This window comes from Equus przewalskii, chromosome 1, assembly GCF_037783145.1.
Source record: "Equus przewalskii isolate Varuska chromosome 1, EquPr2, whole genome shotgun sequence".
In the NCBI taxonomy this organism is placed as follows: Eukaryota; Metazoa; Chordata; class Mammalia; order Perissodactyla; family Equidae; genus Equus; species Equus przewalskii.
The window spans coordinates 129,340,284-129,368,094 of NC_091831.1; the positions used below are offsets into that span (position 1 = coordinate 129,340,284).

Consider the following 27,811-nt stretch of genomic DNA (forward strand, 5'->3'; position numbering starts at 1 on the left):
AGGAGGATGCATGTGGATTGGAAAACTGTCTTGCCAGGTCAGTATTCAACCATAAGGATTAAATTAAAAACAAAACTTAAGGTCTTACCTTCTAAGTCATCAATGCTTTTCTCCAATTTAGTTACTGACCTCTCTGCAAATTCAGCCCGAGTCTCAGCCTGTAATGATTCAGTTTATTTCGATTAAAATTGGGAAGTTTATATTTCCAGTAGCTACAAATATAGAGAAAACCAGAGAATGAAAACCAAGCTCAGCACCCATAAAATGGGTCTGATACTACCTGCCAGTCAGTCACCACCGTGAGAGGCGGCAGCTAGCGCAGTACATGAACTCCAAGACCACCTATGCATATTCCTGACTTGGATCATCATAACTTTAAAATGAAAAGGCCCTGACCTGCTCCATAAAAACAAACTCATTTAAAATCCAGTTGGCTTTGTCCAAAACACTCATAATATTACCTCCTTCAGCTTGTCAGAAAGGACCTTGATCTCTTCCTCATATTTGTCTTCCTTCTGTGAGTACTGTAATTAGAAAGAACATTCCAGATGTCAGGCCACAGCTCACTCAATACTCTTGTCTTCTAATACAAAGAAAGCGCCAGCCCAGCCAACAGATGTTGAGGATCTCTTAGGAGGTAATGGAGCCCCTGATATCAAATGGCATAGCACAATACATTCTCTGTTTTCTTGCCTCTTGTTTTACATGAGATAAGAACAAGATAACTTATCCATTTGGCACTTGGTTTAAATTAAATTGTTACAGATGACTCACATACTCAACATAAAATACATTCTTGATTAAAAAGAATCTGTTCGCCAATAACCATTAGGAAATCACCTCAAAACGATTCCATTTACTAAAATGCCTGATGCACTACTGCTTTCATCGGCCGGGCCTCAGAAAAGAAAAAGCGTGTGTCTTTTGAGTAGCTCTTAAGACACTTTTCCCCCATACCATGCTCCTGGCCTACCTTCTCAGCCTGAGCCTCCAGTGACTTCAAGTTGTTCGTCACAGTTTTCAATTCTTCTTCAAGCTCGGCACATTTGCTAATGTTTTCGATCAGAGGCAGAGAGGGTGGGAGACAAGCCAAAGGAAAGAGGAGAGAAAAAGGAGAGGGATGGGAAAAAATGAAAACCGAGTCCTAGAGAACAAAGGGCTGCCTTAAAGTAGCCAAATCATCATGTATTAAAATGCTCAATTTTGCCATGGACACTGCCCCCCTTGCAAGAGCAGAAGGCAGGGTGACAAACACCAACAAATTTGAAGTGTGATAATTTGGCTGCTTCTTTGGCTGCACCAAAGAGCATTTATGAAGGAAAAACAAAGGAGTATAAAGGACCCAAAGAAAGCACTTAAAGCAAGAAATAAGACAGCAGAGGGTGTAGTGAAGGTGCAGGCGTTACACCAAACGGACCAGGAGGCATTGGAAGCTGAAAGACGTCTGGGTTGCAGTTAAACCTAAAAACCACACATGAGCCATCAGTACCTTATCCTCTGCAGCCATTAATGCTTTCAAGGTCTGATCCATTATTCTTAATTGTTCTTCCAGCTGTCGAACTTGGCTGTTAGTGGACACAGGAAATGCACAAGGCCATTCTCAAAATCAGTGTGCAGGTAAGGCATGCGGTGATACACACATTCACACACAGACACCCCGCACAAGTGCTCCGAGTTCCGTACTCGTAACTCATCCACGTCAACACATAAGGAGCCCGGAGCTGAAACAGGTACATGTGCAGCTGCCAGAAGGTCATGCTGTTTAGTCACTGCTCTGCAGCACCCCACACACGGCCTCCTGGCACCGGGCCTGCTTACCCTTCTGAGAGCTCAGCCCGTTCCTCTGCACGTTCCAAGTCACTCTCAATGATGACCAGCTTACGGGCCACCTGTAGCAGGACAAACAATACACACACACCATGGGGCTTGGAAGCTTTGAGTAAGGGGGTTTGGGGGTGGGAATTGGATCCATCTGCCCCTAGAAGTTCTTGTCCACAAACAAGACGATCTTCTTTCCCATGGACTGGAGAGAAACCTCTGTCCATGAGGAGTGCCACTGGAGAGAAGACCAGAGGCCTCTGCTTACAACGACCCAGAATGGTTAGCGATGAGTGGGCAGTCTCATTTTAGGTCCGACCCAGGTGAAGTCTGTATAATTACACAGCAGCCAGACCAAAGTTTGGAAGGAGGGAGAGAGACAAAATTCACAATCTCAAAAATAGCAGTATGAGGAGACATGACGCGTTTTATGCTGAAAAGGTGGGGGCTGCCAAGCAAATACTGAAAATAATCCTAAGAACTCCATCAATTTAGAGCTTTGTACCTTAACCTGCTTTTTGTGGAGGAAGGTGAAGTGCCAACAGAAATAGCAAGAGAAGCTAACGTGAGATAAGCTGGTGAGATGACTAATGAAGCCAAGTCTGTATTTAGTGGGAGAAAGAACCAGTAAGAAGAAAAGATCCTCTGAAGCATTTCAAAATTAATGGGCACAGTGTAATCTGGAGATGACGACAATAATAATAAAAAATAAAAGAGGGTCAACGCCATTTTCAGGATACCCAGGATGTGATAAGTAAGGGAAATACTAAAACCTTAATGGTCATTTTGGATCTGTTACAGAGGTCGTCTTCATGGGGACACAACCAGGAGCTGATTCACCCTGAACCTGTCTTGATAATGGGATTCCACCACCTCGAGGAGAGAGGAGGACAGACTGAAAACAGCCTCTGTGGATCTCCCGAGTGAGGGCATGGTCCGCGTCTCTGCGCTGCCTGAAGCGGACGGTGCTCGGTGACTCACGTCCGGAAGAAGCGCCTGCACGCTGACAGCAAGAGGCTCCTTCCACAAGACTCAAAAGGCCCAACTCTCCCTTCTCCTGGCCAAAGAGCTTTTGCTCCAGTCTTTGCGGGGGAGGGCAGGGAAGCTTCGGTATCTCCTAGTGCTACTACTGGCTTCATGATAAAGCCTCGGATCCGCTAGCAGGATCAAAATAAGAACCATTTTCTGGAGACAAAGGAACTCTGCTTCTCAAAACCAGGCGTTTCTGCCAAGGAAGCAGATCATTTCACTGGAGAATTCAGGGCTGCACACTCTCCCTGGCCCCCCCCCCAGGGCTACTGCTGGGGAGTCCACGAGGCTTCGGGCCCCAGGATCTGACCTCTTCATACTTGCGGTCGGCATCTTCAGCAATGTGCTTGGCCTCTTTCAGTTGGATCTCCTGAATTTCCATTTTCTCTTCATCCTTTTGGGCTCGGCTCTCAATAACTTTCATGCCTCTGAAAAGGAAGACAAGCAGGAAACCCCAGGTTTAGGGCTGACCCCCACAAACCCAGGGCAGGCTGCGTGATCTGTGGGGTCAGTGTAACTGGCAGCCCAAAATAGAGCACAGAGCTGCTTTTATTTTCCAAAACACAAAGACTTCTGCAAAGTTCAGACTTTGCAGAGCTGAAGGCAGAAAAAGACACACACTTCTGTTTATCATGAATGTACTGGTGAAACTGTCCAGGCATTCAAAGTCAAATGGAAGGTACCATGTCAGGATGCTGTTTGAATCTGGGAGGCATGGAATCAGGAAAAGCCAACATGCTTTACTCGCTATGTAAATAATGGGATTTCTTCCCTCTCCTAATGGGAAGCTTCGGCTTGAAAATGGACCAAGGTTAGAACAGAAGCAAATTTATCTTCATGGACCCTGTCCTACAAGGAAAGTAGCTGTTCTTACCCCAGGAGCCATAAGTGAAAATATTAGATTGAACCACATGAAACTGCTGACATTTGACCACTTCAGACCTCCAAAATGGCAATTTCATATGGGTCAACCTAATATTTTAGATGTGAAACTATGAGTTTTGCCTTTAGTGGAACTCCTTCATAATAGAGGCGTTGAAGACAGGACTGACACCATCTTCTATGCTGATGTGCATATTAGGGTCCAATAGCATGGTGTGTTATGGGAAAATGTAAAATGACCTCTGATACACTACAGATTTATGGAAAAACAAGTCATTTAAAATGGCATGCACTTGCCAAAATCTAAGTAGGCAGTACGGTAAATAAACCACTCTTTTTGGATGAAGCACTACGATCTGCTTTAGGAGACCTGAGTTCTAATCTTGCCTCGGCATAAACTGGCTTTGAGACTCCGGACAGGACACATCAGTCTCTGAGCCCTAGTTTTTTCAGCTGTAAAACCAAGGGATTGGAGTAAACGATCTCTAAATTCCTTACTACTCCAAAGTCTAAGATTATCAGATTGCCTTTTCGGTTCACTAACAAGTGTATTTCAGGAAGAAGTCAGCCACAAAACCACTGGTATGTGTACACTGTAGGAGATGATGAGTCATCTTAAAGAATTCCAAAACTCCTGCCGGAGAAGGAAACAATAAGCAGCAGTGAATAATGAGCTGAAAGCTTCAGCTAAAAAGCTTCTTGAATCCCGAAGTCTGAAATCACTCTTCATCCACGGTGGCAGGGAGCAGAAACTCACTTAGAAGGTGGAGAAATGGACAAAATAATTGATTGCATTCTTCTGCCCTGGTCACAGTACAGACAATACACTTCCAGTGTTCTGAGTCACCACACCACTTTGTCATCCCTCAAGCATCAGAACTCTTTTCGGGTCTCACCGGGTGCTTCTATGCAATATGAATACATTAACTTGAACAGCTGAGCATAAGAGAAAATGCCTTCCAGAATATATGAAGTTGTGCTGGTCTATGTGGCCACGGTTCTCCTTTACTACCACAAAGCTGAATCTTGGAGCAGTAAGCCAGGCACAGCCAGGTTACACTGGGAGCGGGCTCAGAAGACACGAGTACCTGACTGTTTCAAGTGGGCGCATGTGTCTTATCAGCATTACTAAGTCCATAACAATTTACTTTTGCAGATCATGTTTCTGTTTTATCTGTGCTTTCTCTTCTACCTATTTGGGCTATTCGACAAGCAACAGCCCACCGAGGCCTGAGCCTTTCTTTGGTGCATTTTAAAATCAAGTTATCTTTCAGAAAAAATGCAGTCCTGTGGTCAGCAGGAACAAAAGAACCAATGTTACCCCTAGAATTTCTCGTTTATACGTCCATCCCCGTTGCTGGATGGTGAGCTCTCCGAGGGCAGAAATAGGATCTCTTTCTTATTTGTAATCTGGGGGCTGAAAACAGTGCTTTGCACATAGGTGTCCGACTAATGTTAAATGAACAAAACCAATAGTTACACCCGGGACCAAGTGAGGAAATGATCCCACCAAGGGATGGGAAAACTCTTAGCTCCAAATATTGGAGAAGCCCTCCCGCTCCCCCAGGAGGAAAGGCCTGTGCTAAGAGCTGGGCTGGATGGGGCGTCCTCACCTCTCGCTCTCATCTGCTGCCTTCTCGGCTTCCTCCAGCTTCTGCAGGGCTGTGGCCAGACGCTCCTGGGCACGATCCAGCTCTTCCTCAACCAGCTGGATGCGTCTGTTCAGAGAGGCCACATCGGCTTCAGCCTAGGCAGAGAGAGCGAAAGGCATGTCAGAGGTGGAGAGAGGAGACGGTCTCGCCTTCGGGAAGTGGCTGAGACTGGAACTCTGATTTCAGTCAGGAACCCAGACCTTGTGGTGAGCTACCTTTAAATGCGTAACCAGCCCCAGTCAACTGTGGAGTTCTCAGTTCACACACTGATTTCTACTGTGAATGTTCACACTAGTGTAAATGCAAATCCACACCCACAAACCTCATCGAACAGACGGACCCTTAGCAAATGCTCTCTCACTTGGTTCCTTTCTTCCATAGATTTCAACACACCAGCTTTACCTGACTGTTACAAGAGACCTTCATTAGACAACTCCCTCAGTGGGGGCCTGATGTACGACAGAGACGACAAGACTTACCCAGGCTCAGCCACATAAGGCAAGAGCAGCACAGCCAGAAATCAGACTCAGGAGTCTCAGTTCCTCTTTCTCCTGGCCAATTTCTCAAAGAGGCCTTATAAAGGAACTAAAATATTTTAAAATTCAGCAGTTCTAAAATATACACCATAAAGACACACAACAAAATCCAGGAACCACCTTCCCCACTGCCCGTTTCAGGACCCCCTTCAGAATAAGTGCTCACACTGGAAGAGGGCCAAGACAAATTTCCCAAGAGTTTTTAACACAAGCCTACTGGAATTTCTTACAAGTCAAGGTCGCTATAAGGAAAGTTGCAAACTCCTTAGAAGAGAAGCAGTGCAGATGCTGTTTTTATTTGGTATCTATCTCTGAAATAAGACACTTCTTGGGGATTCAGTGATTACCTACTATAAGCATCTATTACGAAGAGCCTCAGCGCGCTGGCCAGACTGTGATGGTCTGTTATATACACTTGCATTGGCAGCTGTTTAAATATTATGCATGGAAATGAAAGATGGAACTTACGAGTCAGATATCATTTCCTCATCCTCATCCACTTTGAACATATGCCTACCACGGGGTGACAGGGTTTTCAGGACACTGGAGAGTTTTCTAAACATGTCGGGACCTATGCTAGTTCTCTATCTACATTCCTTCTTTGCTCAACTGTCGCTTCTCAGGTGCACGGAATCACAGTTCTCTGCAGAGTATGGGCTCAGTAAACGTCTGCTGAATAAAACGAGTAAAACCAACCTAATTTAAACAAAAGCAACTTTCTTAGCCCATGGACCCATGATATACACAGTTTGAAATGCACACACAGTTAAAAGAGAGGCTGCGATTATGGCCTTGAATCAAAGGAATACAAGAACATTCAGCTCTTTGCTCAACCACATTTGTAGGATTTCAAATGCCAAGTTTTGTCTGGGAAAGAGAGGAGATTAGGGCATCTCCAACCATAGAGAAGGACTCCTTATAAAAAACCATTCAAGTAGGCTTTTATCTCGTCAAAGATTAACTATGTAGTAATAATCGGTTGATAGAGGCAGGGGGAAATGAGAATTGAATTGAGGACAGTTTATACCTTTACTGGCCCACAAAGTAAATCATTACCGATGCACAGCTAGTAATGAGCCCCACCAAGTCTGACTGGCAGGTGACCTGTAGTTCTGGAGGAGGGGTGAGGGTAACAGGAACAACAAATTTCTTTTTCTCCCCAAAGTCCCCCGGTACATAGTTGTGTATTTTTTAGTTGTGGGTCCTTCTAGTTGTGCTATGTGGGATGCCACCTCAGCATTGCCTGATGAGCGGTGCCATGTCCGTGCCCAGGATCTGAAGTGGCGAAACCCTGGGCCGCTGAAGTGGAGCGCGTGAACCCAACCACTCGGCCATGGGGCCAGCCCCAACAAATTTCTTAATTACAGAGGACTGTCTTTTTAAAGTCTTTAGCCCTATTTTTAAAAAAATTGGAAGGAGATATATACTTTAAGGGTATACTTTTGGGTCAGGTCATCTTCTTCGCTTTTATGTATTTTCCACTTCCAATAAAATTCTATTCCTTTTATGAACAGGAGGAAGCAAGCAAGTAATTCTGAAAGTTAAAAACAAAAATGAAGAGCAAAACCAAAAAAAATCCTCAGCAGAGTGTCTAGGTCATGTAATCCAAAGTATATCTCTTTTTCTCCCCTTTCCTTCTTGTTGTTTTTAATATGAAGGCAAATATCCTTGTCACAGGTGCCGTGGCCAGAGAAAGTCAACAGGACTTTCAAAGCGTTTTTTGTAGCCACCACATTCTAAGTTCCCTGCTCTGCTTTCGATCTGCACCCCAGCCTTGAGAACTTTGTACTCATAGAAAGGAGACCGTTTACGCTCTAAGGAAAGAAACTTCCGGGTGGCAAGGCCATGCTAGGTCTCCAGCTTCCCACACAGTCAGTGCTTCCGAGAGTAAGGAGACAGCACCCCATGTCGTTCCTGCCTCTGCACACAGATCTCCCTCCCTGAGAGGTCCCCCGATCAATCTGTGTCTTCCCTCTTATTGCCCCCCACTCTAACCGTCCTTTCTTTTAGCTTCGCACACTGTTTTATAAATGTCACTAACTCTCTCCCTAGGTGCATTTTGTAGAACCTTAGACCTCTCGGCATTAGGGGTTGTGCCCCAAAGGAACACCAGCCAACAGGACCTCACGGAGGGCACCCAAACACTGACTGGGAAGGGAGGTCTGTTCTAGGAGCCACAAATGGTACACGTGCAGAGAGCACACCTGGGAGTGGTCTGCAAAATGGGGTCTCCGTTGTTTAGCTGGAAGGGTCCCTAGGCACCGTCTCAGTACTTCCTACCACTGGCTGGGTGTCAGAATCCACTAGGAGACGCATATTAAAAATACAAACTTCCAGGCCCCATCCCTAGAGATTCTGATGCAGGAGGTCAGAAGGGAGGGGCAGGAACCCGCACTATAAATAAACAACGTGTTCTACCCCTCCCCCCTCCCCACCCCACCACCCAAAGAAGCTGGCAAATCCTGTGGGAACCACTCTTCCAGCTCTTTGTTAAAGAGAAAATAGGAAGAGGGAGAGATCTTTGATCCAGAATGTTGAAGCATGCTCAGCTCATACAGCCGCCAGCGGGAGACAGGACTAAAATCCAAGCCCCCCAGTTCCTCGTGTGCTGGCTCTGTCACATGCTCTCATGGCCTCCTGGAAGCTCATGGAAGCCCTGGGATGGGTGGTTCTCACCCCGGAGTCTTTCTTCCCATGTCAGAGTGGCAGACACTCTACTGCTGCCCCCACCCCAATCTCCAAGAGAAAGAAAGGCCTCGGGGACAGAGCCTCGCCAGGACTACAACAGTCACCGTATGGAGCATCATCCATTAAACAAGGCTTCGCATCCTTTTTGGAATAAGGGATGGAATAAAATCGAAAACCTCATCAAGTAACACTAACAGGTAACAGCTCACACAAGGACACAGAGAATTTGCTCTCAAGCCCAGGAGCCAATGCCTGCTGCCCCCAAGGTGTCAGAGAAGAGGAGGCAAGGGTGCTCTCAGGTTGTCCGGAAGGGAGAACAGCGTCTGGCTCTACGTAAGGTTCCTGGGAAAACCCTGGACTCTCCCTGGCTCCTCCGGCCCTATCAGACTGGTCTAATCACAATTGTGTTTGGTTCCCTAGAATTCAAGATATATTTAATTCCGTAAATTAATTAAGGGCACGTTTTTCTCTCATGTCCACCTTTTTTGTCCTGATTATCCTGCCTGTTCAAAAGGCCCACATCTCTCACCTTCACTAGTCTTTATTTCCGGTGCACAGTCTCTAAGTTCTGAGGCTTATTTACACATTTTCTAAGGTTCCTTTCATCTCAGGCCCTGGGCAGTCTACTTAAGATTTAACCTGTTGTCGCCTCCGCCAGGGCAAGCCCACAGCCGCAAGACCATCTGTTATTTAAAAAGCAGATATACATAACCAGGCGTTCGGGAAGGGCCAAGACCTCAGACACAAATTACTTCCAGGCATGGAAATCACCCTCAGTGCACTGGGTTAGCTGCTTCTAACAATGGCCCGTGTGTTGACACTGCGGGCGAAGTCTTTTAATTTGGGATGCTAGTTTCTTTTATTTCAAAAGTGCTATTGTGTCCCAACATGTAACGAGCTGCTCAGAAAAGAAACTGCTACATTAGTAAAGGCTAACAACTGTCTTCCTGCAGATCTGTGATGCTCCGCACTTGTGAGGGGCCTTCAAGGAGCAGGTGCCTGCCCCGTCCCTCCGCCCCCAGGGCACCTGTACAGAAAACAAGGGCAGGCACACACCTCCCCCCATCCCCAACAGGTAATACACGGAAGTCGAGGACATGTCTGCCCAATACAGCAAAACAGTACTCCAAATCGGATCTGAAAGAAAACTTTTACAAGGCCCACATTTTCATGAAATCCAGATGTTTTAGCTAAGATAACGAAAAAAATATAAAAAATAGCAATGACTTTCACTTAAAAAAGTATTCCAGTTAAGATTATTAAGAAATAATCTTCTTAGGAGAATAAGAATATATCCTAAAAATTAATCCTCTGGAATATGTTTTTAAAGTCCTGCCCGAACCGGAGTGGAGCACGGGATGATCAAAGGTCAGCCCTTTTCATTTCATGCAAACTTGTAGTTTACAGAGAAGGTTTCACCCAACTTGCTGTGTAAGACCAAGTAACTAGAGCCAAGTTAAACTTCTGCCCTTATATGGTAAGGAAAGGGAAAAAAACCCACTGATGACATTAAGGGGCACTCCCATGCATAACAGATAAACACGACCTCCTCTATTTGCGCCAAGGCCTATAATTTATGAGGCATATTTCTATAATGAAGGAGAACGGATATGAACAAGGCATTGTCATGCCCCTGCCTTGCCTACATCCGAAAGCGGAAATGGAGAGTATATATTCTAGTTCCTGCCACCCTCAGAGTGCCAGCCAGAGGACAAAATGCACTCTCAGTTCCCTCGTCTCAGAACTATTTACCGACTCTAAAGAGGGAGAGGGCTGGGAATTTTGGTAAACTGGTTATCATCCATGATTTAATAAAGTTACCAATTAAGAAACGACAGGCAGCAGCTTTAAGACTCCTTGTTTGCTGGGAACTACCCAGAAAGGAGGAAGGAGGATTGACTGGCTCCTTCTTGCTACTTTTTCCTTCGATAATTACAAAAAACAAACAAATCCCTAGTGGTCACAAGACCTAGAGTCAACCATTACATCAAGCAAAGTAGCCTCATTCCAACATTTTGAAGGGCCCACACACCTTGGAAAAACAAACCAGTAGGAAGGAAGGAATGGCCGCTTTTTCCAAGGTTAAGTGCTGGTGTAATACAGCCAATTAACTACAGCCTGTCCAAACTTCTGAGAATCCGAATTTAGGGCCAACTCTCCAGTCAAATATTTTTTGCAGTGGCTTACGATTTTGTCACTAAGCCTTTATCTTTGCTGCTAAGAGAAACTCTGCCTGCTGGCTTAACTCACAGCTATGTCTGACAACTACCCGTCACGAAACCACCTTAACTTAGGTACCAGCAAGCTTCAGTTTCAAAAGTTAGGAACTCTCAATGTGAAATGCTCTCTTCAATGGTCCGACCCAGTCTTTAAGTTGCTGTCTGCCAAGCTTTGGTGTCTGATCACCCAGACAGATCGACCCCCAGGACAGGAGTGGATCCAAGGCTCTCCCGTACAGGAACACAGAGTCCCCTTCTCAGCGGGTGAGGGCAGTTCTGCTGACTTCCCCCACTAATAGCACTCCAGCCCCAACAGTCCTTCCAGCCTGCCCACATCCTCTCTCCATCCAAGTTCCAGAAAGAAAAATGAATGATTAAAACTATTTAAATGGAGTGTTTCAAGATGTAGTGATGTGCAGGCCATTTTCCAGACCCTCCAATAGGTGGTGAATCGAAGGTGAAGGAGCTCACGCCAGGCGCCGTGCAGTTTTAACACCAGCTGACACTCACAGAGCACTTACTCTGCTGTGCCAAGCACCCCTGGAACTTCCTTACACCTTCTAACGTCTTTCACCCTCACAACAGGCAGGTACTGTGATCAGCCACATTTTAGTTAGGGAAAAGAGGGACTGAGAAGTTAAGTAATTTGCCCCACGTCTCAGAGATAATAAGTATCGGAAGTCAAGATTCAAATCTTGGCAGTCTGGGTCCAGAGTTCTCGTTCTTATCCATCATGTTCCATTAGCTTTAATGGTTCAAGGACAGCCGCTAGCCAGTCAGAGAGGCAGTCGGAATCAACTTACCGCCCAGCCAAACTGAAAGTCATCCATGGCATCTTTGCTGACTTGTCCTCTAAAGAAAATTATCTTTTGCCTATAGGTTTCCTAATTCCTTTCTGTATTTTATCTGAAACTTCCTCCAGTTAGGCCTTCCTCTTAAGAGGACCTGTTTGCTTCTATGTATTTTATGTAAAACAGGTCTTGTTTCTGCAGCCAGCCATACTGCCATTACAAACTTAACCAATAGGATTACCAACTTAGAATAGGCCAATATTAAGCACAGCTGGACATCATATTATCGCTTGTCATAAAATCCCCAAGGTGTTTTGAGTATTGTGATTTAAAACACACACACACACACACAAAATCAACAAATAGCAAATGCTTAAACTATCTCTGAAATCCTGCTTCTGTTTGCTGGATACATTTGCCTTAGGAGAAAGGAAGGAAGCCAGGTATTACACTCAACATGGGGGAGGGGGAAGCCGGCAAGAGAATACACCCAATAATCCCTGATATTTAGCCAACTTTTTTCAAGACTCGGTAACAAAGGAATACTATCTGTATAAGAGAACCTGGGAGAAAGGATGTTAAGAAAGGGAAGGCAAGTTATTACTATATAATTCAGAACCTGGCATTGTCAATGTCTCAGGCTTCCAGGACACCAAGGGTGAACGTGGATGGGGGAGTTTAGCACCACCGGGCTCCCAAATCTGGCAATGCCTCAGACTTGACCTGTCAGCGCCCCTCCCTAAAGAAACGGATTTCCAAAAGGAGGGACTTCCCTCCCCACCCTCAGAGTAAATAACTCCAGCAGCGCAAAGTGCACATCCCAGGGGACCAAGACCGAACGCAAACACCCCAGAAATACAGCCCCTTGTGGGAAAGCGCTGCTTCCAGAACCTTCTCAACACCACTCCTGCCTCCCTTCAGACCTTTTACTCCAGACCAGCGAGATGGAAAGAAAGGGCTAAGGAGAACCGGCAGGGCCCCTCCCCAGAGCCCGACGCCAGCTGGCCCAGGTGCGCCAGGTGCGCCCCGGAGGGGGTGGCTGGGGGCAGGGGAAGGCCGGCTCCCGAGGGCTCTGCGGGGCGCACTGGGCAGAAGGCGCCTCGGTGGCTGTGGGGGTGGGGGTGGGTGATGGGTGGGTCCCTTACGGTCTCCCTTAGCTTCCTCTCGTAGTCCAGCTCGCGCTGCAGGCTGCCCGCGCGCTCCTCCGCGGCGTCCGCCTGCTCCTGCAGGCTCCGGATCTTCCTCCGCACCGCCTCCAGCGAGCTGCTCCCCGCCATCGCGCGGGGCGCCGGCGGGCAGACGGGCAGGCTGCGGTGGGTGAGGCTGGCTGCAGCGCTCCGGCCGCCGCCGCTGCTGCCGCACTCCCGACCGCCCGCGCCCCGCCCCGGACGCGCCGCGCGATCGGGGCGCCCCCTGCGGCCCAAAACGAGCCCGGAAGTGGCGGCTTCCCGGGCGGCGCAGACGAACCGCAGGCGGGTGCGCGAGCGCCGGGGGCGGGCACAGCCGGCGGGGCGGGGCGGGGCGCGCGCCGCGGACCCTCGGAATTCGCAAATCGCGGGAGGCACTGCGCATGCTCGCGGCAGCAGGGCTGCTGGGCGCGGGGGGCGCGCGGCGGGGCACCTGGCCGGCTGGGCCCTTCCGGGAGGGCGGCCAGCGCGCCAGGAATTTTACTTCGACTCCTAGCGCCCCTCCTCGGCTCCGAGGTGACCCGGGGTAAGGGACCTGGCTGCGAAGGGCGATGGTGTCGCCTCCTGGCGGCGGAGCGCGCCGCTCCGGAGTCCCGGAGTCCCATGCCCAGGAGGGAGGGAAGCTGAGCGAGGGGTTTGGGGCCTGAATGTGTCCCTGAAGGGACTGTTCCTCGTTATAAAGAACCCGCGAACACAAGATCCTAAACATAAGGACCCTCCTGCCCCTCAAAATTCACGAAGTGAAAACCACTAACATATTGCACGGCGGTTAAGTCTCCTAAATGCTGTCTTCCTAGGTTAGAAACTGGCTCCTAGTTCTCTCCTGGCTGTGTGACTTTGGGCAAATGACTTGACTCCTCTGGTCTTCATCTGTAAAAGTGGGGTTAATAGTAGTACTTTCCTCATAGAGCTGCTGTGAGGATTTTGAAATAATATAAAACGCTTAGCACAATACCTTGTACATAGTTAAGAACTCAAATGACAGCTTTAGTTAATAAATACGCAGGCACGGTCTTAAGAGTCAGGCTGGGGCCCATAACCAGCTGTGTGATCTTGGGCCTGCCAGTCTCTTTGGGGCTCACTTTACTTTCCATAAAAACAGTCATCTCAAGGGTTCCTTCTAGTTACAACCTTCTCTGGTTTTAGATCAACCTCTGAGATCTTCTGGAATCTGACCAATTCTGGGCTGGATTGGGATGCCTTAAAAGGCACACCAAGGAAGGCTACAGAGCCCTATAAAAGCCTCTGGCTGCAGCTGGGTGAAAACCACAGTGGACACAATCTCTGGGAGGCATCCCCTGCCAATTCTGCCCCTGGTCTGCGTTTTTCAGTGCCTTCTGTCTCCCGGCTTTCTTTCCTCGCCTTTCTCACAGGAGGCCCTCCCGGTCAGCTCCTGATGTGTTTAAGGGTGGGAACAATGCAGAAAAAGATCGAGCTTGACAACCCCCCACCCCAAAGCCTAACAGCGCCCCTCCTTTGCTTTCCTGATCCGTTTTCTACGGACTTTCTCACAGCCTCTGCGGACGCTCACAAACCCGCGCACCGGCCGTCCTGTAGGTGGAGCCCCTCGCTTTCTGGCCACACAGTTGGTGGGTCAGGGCGGAGGTTACAACTCCTCCCTAGAGGAGGACTACACACCAGGGGCCTCCAACTTCGAGGGTGGGGGAAGGGGGCGTTTGGGAGCATCTGGGAGCCTCCGAGAGGAGCCAGGGAAACTGCTGGACACTTAGAAGTGTTCTAAACAGCCAACTAGTGACTTAATGTCCTGCTTTTCAAACACCTGGGAAAGTCAGTTTCAGGTGAGTTCATTTTCATGCTGATGTCATTATACAAGAGTTTAGGACAGCTGTTCTCAGCCTTGGCTGCACATTGGAATCACCTGGGTATTTAACAAATGCTAACGCCTGGGTTCCACTCCCAGAGATTCTGACTTAATTGGCCTGGGCTGCAGCCTGGATTGGGGGTTTTAAAACTTCCCTCGGTGATTCTGTTTAGATAAGGTTGAGAATCACTGATTTAGGAAGCCAAGACCTACAGGGAATAAAGACTTACATACTGTAAATATCAGGTACATCACAGTTATTGGGAATGATGTTGGGGGCCAGAGAGAAAATGGAACCTTGATCCCCCTCAGCCTCACTTAGGTGGAACGACAACAAAAAATTTTTTAAAAAACCCAGGTGCTACCTGAATTATAACTTTAAAGCTAGGAAGAGCCCACTTCTGGAATAAAACTTGTAAAGTATGCTGATAGATTAATAGAAAAATGTGAAATTGTTTTACACTGGTGAGTAACGCCAGTGAAATGTCTTAATCTCAAATGTAATATGATTCTACCTCAGGAAGCTGACCTCCCTCCCCCCTCCGCTTTCCCTAGTGACATCTGTCTATTCCTCCTCAAATCTTGACTCTTTTTACTAGTTAGGAATTACTCTAAATATAGCATTTCTTCACAAACTTCAACATCCCTACAGGTTTCAAACAACCTAAAATGTCTTAAAGGGAAAGATGATCAATACACTACAAAAAAAAAAAAAAAAGTGTACCATATTAGGGACAGTTTTCCAGTGGGAAAAAAAGAACCAAAACAGTCTCAAAAATCTCCCTCCCCTCCTGGCCCCGCCCCCAGCTGGCTTTAAATATCCTCTTTTCCACTTCTGCCCTACCTCATTCCAATGCTCCCTAAACAAGACTTTTCAATAAAGACATGATAGCACTCCATAAATACAATAATTATGATCTTTTTTTCTTAAGCATTGTAGTAGCTTTTTTTCTCCTTCGCTTGCCTTCAGTCTTACTGGGCTATTTTCAAATTCTCTGCATTCTTTTCCTTATAAGGAATATCTCTCCTTGATCTATCAGCGGCTCTTTTGAAAAAACTAAATAAACGTCCTGCTGGAGAATTTGGGGGAGACAGACATCCTCCATTTAGCCATATACGGAGCAGACATCTGATCTGCATTATACAAAGCAGGCACAGAATTATATGTGTTTTTTGGCTCTTTTTCTAAAGCCAGGTCGTTTGTAACTTAAATGTTTTAGCTAAATCAGTGCTTCCCTGAACCCCCTTTTCCAGGAATCTTGATTGTCACTGAAAATTTCTTTTTGTCAGATTCTAAATGTCCTGTGTCTGGATTTCTCATTTACAAAGCGCACTTGGAAATGACACTTCAAACCTTTCCGGCCACAAAAAGCCTTTACTGATTTCAAGACCCAAGACCGTCTAGCAATTTGCATTTTACTCTCATACAAAAAATTCTGCCCTTGAACTTGGTAGTTCAACTTCCGGGCGTAGCTTTCCTGGGTGCTCATACATTCTTGGAATTGTTACTGACTTCCCAAGGAATTCTTTCCTAATTGGGCCTCTAGGCTTAATTAGCTTCTAGAATGGAATCCAACAGTGTGAGAGGAAGTCAGTCCTTTGGAAATCTCATGCTTAGCTTGCCTTATTCAGCAGAAGAGGCCAGCTCTTCAGCTAAAAAGATTCCAAAGGGCATCGGACAAAGTGCGGGGAGAGCTCTCACGGTGTGTGCATCACCCCTGAAACTATGTGGTGGCTGTCAGAAGGCTGACAGGTGGGGGTGGGGCGGGCAGGAAGGGGGTGGGCAGCGAGCTCACTATACCATATAAAGCACTGAGCTATATATAACTCCCAGCTTACTTCTGGATCTGGTGCCCTCAGACTGCAGACCCAGCAAGTATCATCTTCCCAGGCAGGTCTTAAGGGCTGGATTAAAACTTCCCTAGTGAGAAAGGAGGCCTCAAGTGTCTCTGCACCCCACCATCAAGCTCAGTCTTCTAAGCAAACGTAGCACCATGCTGTTCCTTCCACTTAGAGGCCAGGCCCTCTGTACCCTGACTAGACCCACCACTGGAAACCAGGCCTTCCCACCCACCAGAGATGGCAAAAGGAAAGAGCGAAGAAAACCAGGCATTCTGTTTGCACAAACCTTGGTGATGACACCTCAGAAGTTTTCTGCCACCAGGGAGGCAAGGTTCACCTCCAAAGTTCAATTTCAGCTGCTCTATGTTCCCAGCTTCTCACCCACCCCACTCCACCCCCAGGGGTGGGGAGAAGGAAGGAGAAAAAGAGAGAGAGGAATGGATGAAATATAAATGAATGTGTGCAGTAGCAGTCGGAGGCAGCATCCAGTGCTCTGAGCCATGGCGGAGCTGTGTGCAGGTGTCCAGCAGGAGGAGGTGACCCTCCTCCACTGCTCTCTGACCCCTGTGGTGACCCCACAGTGGCCACGCGGGCAGGAGGTGAGGGAGGCATTGTGTGCGTGCACTTACGTCGGTGGCCTTTTTCTCCGCCAGCTCCAGCTTCTCCTGGGCATCTTTGAGAGCCTCGGAGTATTTGTCCAGTTCATCTTCGGTGCCCTTGAGTTTCTTTTGCAGCGACACTAGCTCATCTTCCAGCTGGGAGTTGGCCGTGGGGACGGGGAAGGTGGGGAGGGGGGGTGCAGCAGGCAGCGTGATCCCGCAGGGGAGGGGTGTGGGTGCACAGAACCAGAAGGACAGGAACAGAGGGAGAGAGGGAAAGACAGGGAGGGAGAGGGAGAGAGAGAGAGAGACAGAGTTAGCCATTCGTGCGCCGCGCCGCGCCGCGCGCCCCGGGTACCTTGGCGGCGGCCTCGTCGGCGGCCAGGAGGCTGTCCTCCGCCTTGTGCAGCTCCTCCAGCACCCGGTCCCGCTCGTCCTCCGACGCCCGCATTAGCTTCTCCATCGCTGCTATGTCCTCCTCGAGCTGGGGGCAGCGGCGGGCGGGCGCGGGCGGCCGGCACGGACCGGGTGTTAGACACACACACACAACACAAGGGCGCCGGGTTGGCTGGGCTCCTCGGGCTTGGGGCGCCGCCGAGTTGGGGCTCAAGGGTCCCTAGGTAACCTCCTCTCGCCCCGAGCTGGAATCGCAGCGTGGTTCCCCCCCTCCCCCCCCCTGCACCTCCACCTCCCCCCAGAGGAGACTCCTGCCGAGGTCCCAGCGGGCTCAAGTGCACAACTTGGACGTGCAGTAAAACGCCGGTGTCTCCCTGGCCTTACTCTCTATTCTGTCCCATCTTTGTTCTTAGGGAAAACTCCATGACTTCCCCCGCCTCCAGTCTCTATCCCAGTTGAAGCTTTTATTCTCCCCAGGCAAAAGTCCAGAAGAACTACTAACACTTCCCGGACTTGATTCCTTCACCCCTCCACCCTACCCCACCCTCGATCCAAAACTGATTCCCGATCCTGAGAATCAAGTGTCTCTAGGACTTGAATTGACTTCGCGAGCTCTGGGAACAGAGAAGGGAAATAAGAGTCCTCAGACGAGACTGAAAAGTTAGAATAAGCCTGGGTCTGGCTCTTCCCCTCCCCCTTCTCAGACGCGCGTCCCTCGCCGCCCAGGAGTGAGGGTGGCTCCCCGAGTCCTCCGGGTGAGGGGCCGGGAAGGGGTGCCAGGCCCGGGTCCCAGGGCTCGGGGGCATCCGGGCGGGCGGAGCGCGCGGGCGCACGGCGGACGCAGGGCCGGGGAGGCGCAGACCTGTTTGCTCCTGTCCTCAGCCGCCTTCTTATCGGCCTCTGCCTGCTCCGCTCGATCCAAGGCGTTCTCCTTGTCGAGCTTCAGCATTTGCATCTTCTTCTTGATGGCGTCCATGGTGGCGGCGGTGAGGGGCCCTGGGGCTGCGGCGGGAGCGGCGAGGCGGGAGCGCGGTGGGGCTGCCGAGCCGGAGTGCGAGCGCAGAGCCGCCTGCTGCTCCCAGATATGTACTTTCCCAAGGGGGCGACCGCATTCCTCAAGACAGCCAATACTTTTTTGGAAAAGCTTTTTCCTCCTGCCCCCTTTCCCCCTCCTCCCTCCGCCCCCTGCCCCCTCCCCGCGCCTCCCGCGGGGGCCGCTCGCCCATTCGCTGCCGCCTGCCGCCCTCCCAGTTGACGGTGGATATGACTATATATGGGGACCGGAGCCGCCGAGGCGGCGGCCGGGCGAGGCCGCCCTATTTCCAAACCTGCAAGACTGGGAGAGGGCACCGGGGCCGAGTCCGGGCTGGGGCGCCCCCTGCTCCCAGGGCCGACGCCCCGCCACCAGGGTCCCCAGCCGAGCCCGCCCTGAGTCACAGGAGGCCGAGGGGGATAGGGCAGGTAGTGGGTGCGCGTCGCCCCGCTGAGCCGCCAGACCCGGGCGCGCACAGCATCAGGCCCGGAGGTCCCCAGCAGCCGTCTCACCCGGCGCCCGGGCCTGCGCGCTCCCTGCACCCGCCCAGACCTTCCCCGCAGCTCTCAGCTGGCCAGGTGTCAGCCGGGTGCTCACTTTCTGGAAATTCAACTGGAGCAGAAAACGGGATGGTTAGGAGGAAGGCCTGGGGGCCGCTCCTGAGACTTTCTCTGCCGGTGCGGGTCAGAATGTCTGGGAATCTGTCTCCTGCGTGCCCTTACCCCCGGGGCGGGGGGAGGTGGGGGGGGGGGTGGGACGGACAATCCAACATTTTAGGGACCTAGGACCTAGTTGGCTTAGTTCTGCTTGTGCTTGTGTGTGGTGCTTCCGCAAAGGGGAGAGTGCCAGCGTTGTGTCGGTGGGTGGGTGCGAGGTTGGGAGTTTAAGAGGAAAGGATATTGACTTTAGACTCAGGCAACTTGGTCTTTGGTCTCCATCACCAGCAGCTGTGTGACCTTGACAAGTAGCCTTGGGGCTGCAGTTTCCTCCTCTTTAAATCCAGGGGGTAGATGATTCCTGAGGTGCCTCCGGATCTCACATTTTAATCATTTTTCTTGCATTGATTTTATGGAATCAGCCTCTTTCCATGTTAGGTGCTCAGGTACCAGGTTGCGAAAATGTGGGCTAGATGTTATGCCAGCGAAGTCACTGTGTCACAGCCATAACCCTGAGGAGGGAACAGGCCAGCTCTGTACAGTGAGCTCTTGCTAAGGCAGGACGGTTTCCCCCAAGTCTCTGACTCCTCCCAGCTGCCAATGGGGAAAAGCCTGCTCTTTTCAGAGCTTTGATGGGAAGGGAAGAAAGGGGGCTGCCTCAAGGCCCTGCCTGAGACTGGCTGCAGCAGAATTGGTGAGGGTCTTGTTCACAGTCCCCATAGAATAATTCACGACCTGTACTACACGGATACCGAATATTCCCTGGACAGTATCTGAGCAGATTTGGCAGGCCAAACAGCTTGTAAATCCTTCAGAGAACAATCAAGTTCCTCTCCAGGATTTTATCAAGTTTCTTCCACCAACCCAAGTGCCCAGGAGGGAAAAATACCCTGACCTAATGGTCAGAAGATTAGATCTGTGTGCATAGGGGCTGCATGGTACAGAAATTCACCAGAATCCTTAATCACCGTATCTCAACCCAGCCACTGGAGCACTGACAAAGTTCAAGGCCTGTGGGCAATATACAGATGCGTGGACCACAGGGAGCGACTCCTCAGCTTGAAGCTCAGCGTGAAGCTCAGCGTAGGGGGCAAGCGTAGGGACTCAGAAATTAGACCCTGGGATCCAATTCTGACCTGGCCATCTCCTTGCAGGGCAGCCTTAGCCGTGTTACAATCTCCTTAAGTCTCAGTTTTCTCTTCTGTAAAGTAGGCATAAAAATTCTTTCCCTCTTAGGGTCGTTACAAGGATGAAAACATGATAAAGAATGAAAAGCATTTTGTCTTGCACATAGCAACGTGCTCAGTAAATTCTGGACTCTTGGGTGGCAGAGAGCAAGTCATTTCCCCTCTCTGGGCCTCAGTTTTCTCATCTATAAAATGAGACTACTGAATTAGTGAAACTCCTGGAGGGACCATGTCTTACTGACTTTTCTCCACTGTGCCTAACATAAGAGAGCAACTCAAAGTTTCCTTAAATGAACTGGTGCTACAGACAATTCCTCCAGCACACCACTACTGAGTATCTGCTCTATACCAGGCAGGCACTAGGCTCTGGGATTCCCAAATGATAAGACACATCTATGCCCTCCAGGTGCTCAGCACGAGCAGGGGTATAAGAATTCGGAGAAGGAAGAAATCGAAATGACCAGGTCGGAGCAGACGGAATAAACTTTCCTGAAAAGTGGTGGTCTTTAAACTGGTTTTAGAGGAAAGGTGGCAGATAGAGAGGAAGATACTGTATGAGCCAAGGAAAGAAAAGGGAATGTTTGATGGTGGTTGGACAGTAGGTTTCCTTGGGTGAACTGGGACATGAGACTGGAAAGGTAGATTGGGGGTGTATGGTGAAGGGACTGAATTCTGGGTTCAGACGTTCAGGTGTTATTGTTTGCATTGAAGCCAGGCAGTTTTCTTCCCCTCCCTGACCCTCTCCCCCAGGGCTATGTTCAGAGGATGAAGACTGTGGTATCCGAGCATGGAAATGGAGCTGCATAGAGCCAAGTGTTTAAATCCCTTGGTACCGCATCATTGATCCCTAGATTGATGGGTTAACATAGCAGGTCCCTGGACTCAATCATTTCCACTTCACCACTATTGAGATTCTGCCCTATGAATAGCCTGAGAGCCAGTCAGACCCAACCCAGCTTCATGGACTGCACCATCCATGACCTTTCTGTCATCAAGGGCTAGGACAAGCAAAACAGCATGATTTAACTCAAACAGCAATTTCTTCTGTTCTGGACAGATCTCCTGGTCCGTGGATCGGATCAAGAAGGGTAGGCTGGACAGCCATGTGCTGTATTGTATATCCCTATTCCCCAGCTGACTGGCCATGACTCAAGGACAGACCCATAGGCTAACCAGGGACCTAGCGTTATGGTCTGCTGGGTAAAGATGGACTGGGCCACTCAGCTTCTTTCTCACTGTGGTTTGAACTAAGGGACGTGGAAAATATGAATCATTAGCTGTGGCTGCTGAAACAAAAGGGGTTTACAATCTTCGGCTAGAGATGCCTTGAATGAGGGTGATGAAAGTTATTCACAAATATTTGGGCTTTCTCCCTCTCCCTAATCAGGGTCTTGGTAGCATTGCACATCCTCACCCAATTAAGTTAGGTGTGGTCATTTGACATGCTTTGGCTAAGGAAATGTGAGCAGAAGTGACTTATGGTGGACTCTAAGAGTTAGCACATTGCCTCACTATGTTCATTTTTCAAGGCTGTTGCTGCTCTATCATTCTGGGTTCCCAACTGGCTGTGATAAGCAGAGCGCCCCCCTCTCCTCCTAACCAACATATCATCAACATGTAGCAAGAGCGAGAATATACACCTTTGCTATTTTAGGCCACTGGGATCTAGGGGTTGTTTGTTACTGAAGCATAGCTAGCTTCTCCTGCCTAATCTACCATAATCGGCCATGCATCATATAAGTTATGAGGAAGCAGAGAAGTCTGCTTATAGAGGAAGGAGAATGGAGCAGACATATCAAGATAAACAGAAGCACCAATGAGAGAAAGGGGCTGGGAGAATATGACCAAATTTAATTTCCAGGGGTCCCTATAATAACCCCCCTTTCTTTCTTGAGGTTACATGAGAGAGTCTGTGTTCCTTGAAAGTAAATAAGCTGATCAGATCACGGTGGTGTGGGAGCCTGCACAACATCCTTGGTCCAGAGGTTCTATGTGAACATCAAGAATGTCCATGGAATTTCCAGGATATTTCTCCAGTGCTTGGTATTCAGTCATTTCTCAGTAAATGTTAATTGAATGACTGTTCATTGGCTATTAGCCACGCAAGTCAGTAGGAGAAGCAGTATCTGGGAAGAAAAGATAACAAATCTAGGCTCAAAAGATCTTATTTCCATTCAAAATATGGACTCCATGATTTATTTTCTGAAGAATGAATATAAGTATTGTGATAGGGTAGGACAAATATTTACTGAACACCTTTTGTGTGCAAGGTATTTAACTAGAATTTATGGGATCAAGGAAGATGGATAAGAGACATGAATCTTTTCCTCCAGGAAAAATATTTGTGTATGATGTGGGGTAAAACCCTCTCCCTGGGGGTCATTTAATGTGAATTTCCAAGCATGTTACTATTGACCTAAATGCTGCCTGGGCCCCCCATATTGCTGTGAGGATCACATACCTCAGATTTTCTGAGAGAGCTTTAACATTAAATATACTGTCCCTTTCCCACCATAAGAGCGCCTGTACTTGCCGTTTTACATTGCCTAATATTTGGTTAGAAAAGACAGTGAATGTGAACATAGCTCACTAGTGTGACACCTTTAATAGACACATTCACTTGAATATGTACGTGAGGGTTTGTGTGTTTAAACAAAACAAAACAAAACCCTCATTACCTGATAGTCACACCTTGTTTAACAGCAATAGCTCTACCTGTGTACCGTGACTCCCTTAGAGTCAACAGTGCTGACTCAAGCAATTAAGGGAAAATGAAGAATCTATAATTAAACCGAGAGACAATTGCTTCTTCCACTGGGTTTTGGAATGTAGTGTGTTATGCTCATGGCTCATTGTCCCACAGAACAAGATACAGCATGTTCTCCTCATACACAAGGGAGTTTTCTTTTTCAAAGGTTCGTGATGCTACTATCAAGGACCCAAGGCAAATATGCTCTGCTTCCGGGGAGCGTTTGGAGCTCTGAGAAAGGTCTTTGGGCCATTGTGGACGCCTTCCTTCATTGTTAAATGACGCACATCTGGTCCTGATTCTGCTGCGAGGTCTCTGAGTACACTTGCTACCTGGAGGGTTTGTACAGGCAAAGTGATTCTCCCAGTACAAAAAAAGGCCATGAGTTTTCCTGCCTTATATCTTCTGTTTTTCAATAGGAACAACTACATACAGGTTTAATCAAGCTGACTTGTAGTGGAATTTAGCTGCCTTAAGAATAGCAATATTCCTTATTTCTGTAAAGTCTAAAAGCACTTTCAAGTTCATTTTCTCCTCCTCATAACCTCTTATGACAGCAACAGGATGAGAGCTGTTATTCCCACTCTATAGATTAGAAAACTGAGGGCAGCGACGGGCTCAAGATCACCCAGCTGGGAGGTGGCAGTGCAGGGACAAGAACTGGATGTCCCAGCCCCCTGCAAAGGTGCCCTTTTCATACCATTCCCCAGCCTGTTTTTATATGAATGTTTGATTTCATATTTAAAAGCAACACTTTATAAGGTGAAGAGGAGAGGAGAGGGGGCCACCAGAGATCTCCTCTACATGTGAACCTGATTAAAACGTGACAGCAATGAGGCTGGGACTGAAGGGGTGACTTATCCTGCATGAGCCAGCTCAGTACTGTAGCCAGGGCTCCTAAACCCACCTCCACTCTCAGCTGCTGGGAGAACCTGGTGACAAAGTGTGGTTGGGCCAAGGAAACCTTTCCTTACTCTCGTATTTATGGTCCAAGATGGGACAAGAAGGACATCTTCACAAAGATAGAAAGGGAGGTACATTAATTTTGTTCTAGTAGCTCCAAGGGAGAGTTCGAGGTACTCATTAGAGATCTACATCTGCTTCTCTCAAAACTCTTGGGTCAGCAAAGGAACGAGCCACCAATCAATCCAGGCAGTGTAGTTGGGGGAAAATGAAGACAAAATATGCGGTCAGGACGGCATCTAGTCCGTCCTCAAGCCCGAGCCTGTGCAGATATGAGAGCGTCCATGGGCTTCGCAGTCTAGAGGCTTAGGTCAGCCTCAGGGGCCACATCTGAGCTGGGAATGGTTTTAATTATTACTTTCCAGCAAACCCCGCATTCTTTTTGTATTGGATGCCCACCTATTCATTTTTATGTTTTCTCATTTTTATGTTTTACGTGGTCCTCAAGTTTCCACTGATGTCATTAACAAGAAGATAGGTGAAAGTGACCTTTGCAGCCTCCCGAGTGGCAGGCAGAACTCCACTCTTACTTTGCAGACTGTGAAAAGCGATGCAAAAATGCCTGGGGATGTGGACAACCCCGGTGCCTCCTGCTCTAACTGACATCTAACTATCACTCATCCAGGCGCTAGAAGGGCGGCTGTGTTAGGTAAATTCAAAATTGGGCTTTCTGAAATTTTGTTCCTGTGCCTATGTCATACCCACTACCAACAACTCCATTTTCAGTTGAGATTCTTTGGTTTGGAGGCCCAAGGGCGGGCCTAGGTCACTGCAAATAGGCAGTAGACTTCCTTGTTGTTGTAAAGCCCTTTTGCTTTCTTGGCTGACTAGCAAAAGCCTTCTCCCCAAGTACTTTCTACTGGGACCTTGGCTTCTCCTTAAGAGAGCCTGTTTTCTTGATTCAGTAGAAATTGCTGTTTCTCAGTAGAAATGCGTCGTTGAGTGTGTTTTCTCCAGAGGACCATTTCCACCTCAGGAACTTCAGTGAAAGAGGGAGCCAGATCTTTCCTACTGCTTAAGGCAGAGGAAATTCTCTCTTCTTTTTCTGAGGTCCTGCTGCTTGAGGAGAGAGCTCTGGGCTGCCGGCAGAGTTCCAGAAGAGTCTGGGTATTTTTAGCATGGCCTTCTTTACTTCCCAGCACCTGCCATGATCTGTAACCCAAGGGGCTACTTAAATGCCAGTGAGATGACTGAGGACAAGGCAGCCTGAGCGAATGTCCTAAAATACCACCCAAGGAAGTCTTTTCTGGTGGGAGCCATCTCATTTCTAGCTGTGTTCCTTTTCTTGTCCCTCCCCAGACTGTGGGGCTGTTACACGTGGCATCTGTCTTAGGAAGAGGTTGGAGAAAACCACTGCATCTGTGTACTTCGATGCCAGCCAGTCCAGTTATGATGATTCTGCTCTTGGCTCCCAACTTCAATCTTTCCCTCTACTCTTTATGCCAGATGGAGGCAACAAGAGAAAGAATGTCTACACCTATTTCCCTGAAGCAAATCCTCTTTCGATATCCATGAAAATAAGGTGAGAGATGAAGTCCAGCTAATTTTCCAGATCAGATGATGGTAATAGGGATGCAAACATCTTTCTCAAAGCAGATGTAACTCATTGAACTCATTATCCCCTAAGAATGGTACAAGCTGAAAATAGAGATATGTTCTCAAGAAGCCTGATACATTTGTGGAGCACAGATGCATCATGGGTCATGAAGGACAGTGAGAATGTCTTAGGATGTCTCTAATCCTGGAGTTTGACATCAGCCCATACTCTCCACTGCATTCCTTGGTGCCACTGTCAGATGTACAATACTAGGCTGATAAATTGTAGGGCTAGCCCAGTGTGGAAGTTTTTATGTGCCTCTGTTTTCTCTCATTGCTTAAATTCTCCCAAGCACCATGGAAGGGCTAGTTAGGAAGTCAAGAGCCTATTTCAAAAGAAAGTAAACCAGAACTTAAATATTTAAGTGGCGTTTTTCCCCTTTAAAGTGGTCAGTTTTCATTTAGTTGAATGAAAAATGCAAGCAGTGAATCATACATATGGTGATGCAATTTAGTAAAAAATGATATATATGAACATATGTAATATATAGTATATATGTATAATATATATGTATACACACACAGAAACATAAAAAAGATTTGAAAAGTTGAAAATCAATCTGATAACTGACTTCACTTCCCCTGGGGAGGTGAGAGGGGGCCCAGGATTGGATATGGTGGTCAAAAGGGAATGTAGGCATATCTTTAAGGTTTAATTTTATAAGTACAATTTTTTAAACGAATTATATAATGTGTTAACAATCTCTTATTTTCCTTTTACTGTTATTTAAAAATATATTATTGAGTGTATTACAGAAAATTCTGGAGGGTTTATAATTGCCTGAGTCTCTTGGAGGAAAATCCACTTTGGCATATATGCCCCACAAAGCCACACTAGCCAGAGCCACATGGCAATTGAAAATCAATGAAAAAATAAAGTTGTCAGTCTCCTTCAGGGAACCCAACTGTTTTTAAGTGCTGTCTATTATTTGTCAGGCATAACCCCGGGCACCAGAAATTTAAAAATGGGCAACCCCAGCATTCTGGCCTTCCATGAGATCCTTTATTTCTAAATCGCTGCTTGTGGCAAGCTCAAATTTCACGCTACCCACTGGAATTGCCATTAGTGCTATTTTACAGGCCACTCAATAAAATTTGTTTCATTGCTTTAGCATCTTGTGTTTGGACCAAAAGCAACAAGTCCCCAGCTCGATCACTTATCAAAGTTGCCGCACCTGGTTCCTGATGACTTACGGGTGTTCCCAAAATGCTGACCTACCTTCAAAAGATAAAGATGTGCCCCATGAGGCAAAGTCAAAAGAATGTGCTGGAGAGTCTAAGGGAACAGAGGCTCCAGATGTGCAGCTCAAAAATACTTTTGGAAAAAATACAAACAAGAGAACATACAGCAAAATACGGACAATAGTTTCTTGGATGATGGAATCACGATAAATTTCTGAAATACTTCCTGTACTTTCCCAAGTTTCAAAAATGAACGTTTTACTTTTATAATAATAAATCAATAAATGTTCAAAAGCTCCTTTAACCATCAGCAACAATGCTTAATATGTAAATATGAGGCCTCCCAAAGGGACAATTTTGAAAGGACAGAGCTTATAACTCTGAATTACCTGTTGGGTAGCTTGTCATATTCTGCATGTCTCCTATTTCACAATCACAGGCTATTTGTGTACTTGTCTTAACGCCTCTCCTAGCAGGAACACTCCTTGAGAGCTACCCTCTCCCCACCAGCACCCAGCTTAGGACTTCCACTGAGTAATAACACAAGTAATAAAAGCAGCGGACACTCTCTCGACTAGGCCTGAACCAGGCGAGGACTTGAACCCGATTCAGGCACCAGAAGTCACCTTCTTGACCACTGGACTACAGTGCCCCTCTCAATGCTCGATGGGAGTGGACCACGACTTACATTTATTGAGTGAACAAATGTTCCACACGCACACTAAAAGTTGCAGTTGCAATGTCTTACAGTCACACATCATTAACAGCAGTAGGAAAGCCAGCAGCCAGTATCGTCTCAGCTAAGATAAGAGAGAAAGCAAAGGTCACGCCAGCCTGTTTTCACCTCCCCTCACTCTCCGTCTGCCTTGAAGTCTGAGCAAGGACGGTGAGCTCATGGCTGGGAATGACGGTGCTTCCCCCAGGTGTGTGGTCCAACAGGAAGCCGTTACTCATGTCCTTCTCTCCTCCGGGGAAGCTGGTGTG

General features: G+C 47.9%; 1 protein-coding gene and 2 long non-coding RNA genes across 38 annotated transcripts in view; 2 read left to right on the forward strand and 1 right to left on the reverse strand.

Annotated features, from left to right (window-relative positions):
* Positions 1-18,702, reverse strand: part of TPM1 (tropomyosin 1) — a 27,273-nt gene extending 8,571 nt beyond the window's left edge. For 4 of the 35 annotated variants that reach the window (XM_008522674.2, XM_070578319.1, XM_008522670.2 and 1 more), the window contains exons 1-8: positions 18,324-18,662; positions 17,096-17,221; positions 5,343-5,476; positions 3,158-3,275; positions 1,819-1,889; positions 974-1,049; positions 462-524; positions 89-158 (exon numbers count right to left, since the gene is read on the reverse strand). In XM_008522674.2, coding sequence (XP_008520896.1) covers positions 89-158; positions 462-524; positions 974-1,049; positions 1,819-1,889; positions 3,158-3,275; positions 5,343-5,476; positions 17,096-17,221; positions 18,324-18,437 — 772 coding nt within the window. In that variant the 5' untranslated portion in view covers positions 18,438-18,662. Of the gene's footprint in view, positions 1-88; positions 159-461; positions 525-973; positions 1,566-1,818; positions 1,890-3,157; positions 3,276-5,342; positions 5,477-12,760; positions 13,326-17,095; positions 17,550-18,323 lie in introns of those variants that run through there. The other 31 variants (XM_070578339.1, XM_070578238.1, XM_070578296.1 and 28 more) reach the window with 17 other exon arrangements.
* LOC139076357 (uncharacterized) lies at positions 1,550-6,612 on the forward strand. Its single transcript, XR_011527919.1, has 2 exons — positions 1,550-1,617; positions 2,620-6,612. It is a non-coding gene; the product is annotated as an uncharacterized lncRNA (long non-coding RNA).
* LOC103552578 (uncharacterized) lies at positions 12,401-27,128 on the forward strand. Of its 2 annotated transcripts, XR_011527918.1 has the most exons (4): positions 12,438-12,625; positions 24,498-24,698; positions 25,349-25,571; positions 26,758-27,128. It is a non-coding gene; the product is annotated as an uncharacterized lncRNA (long non-coding RNA). The 2 variants fall into 2 exon arrangements; XR_545281.2 differs by lacking the exon at positions 24,498-24,698 and having other exon boundaries at positions 12,401-12,625.
* Positions 27,129-27,811: the final 683 nt, after the last annotated feature.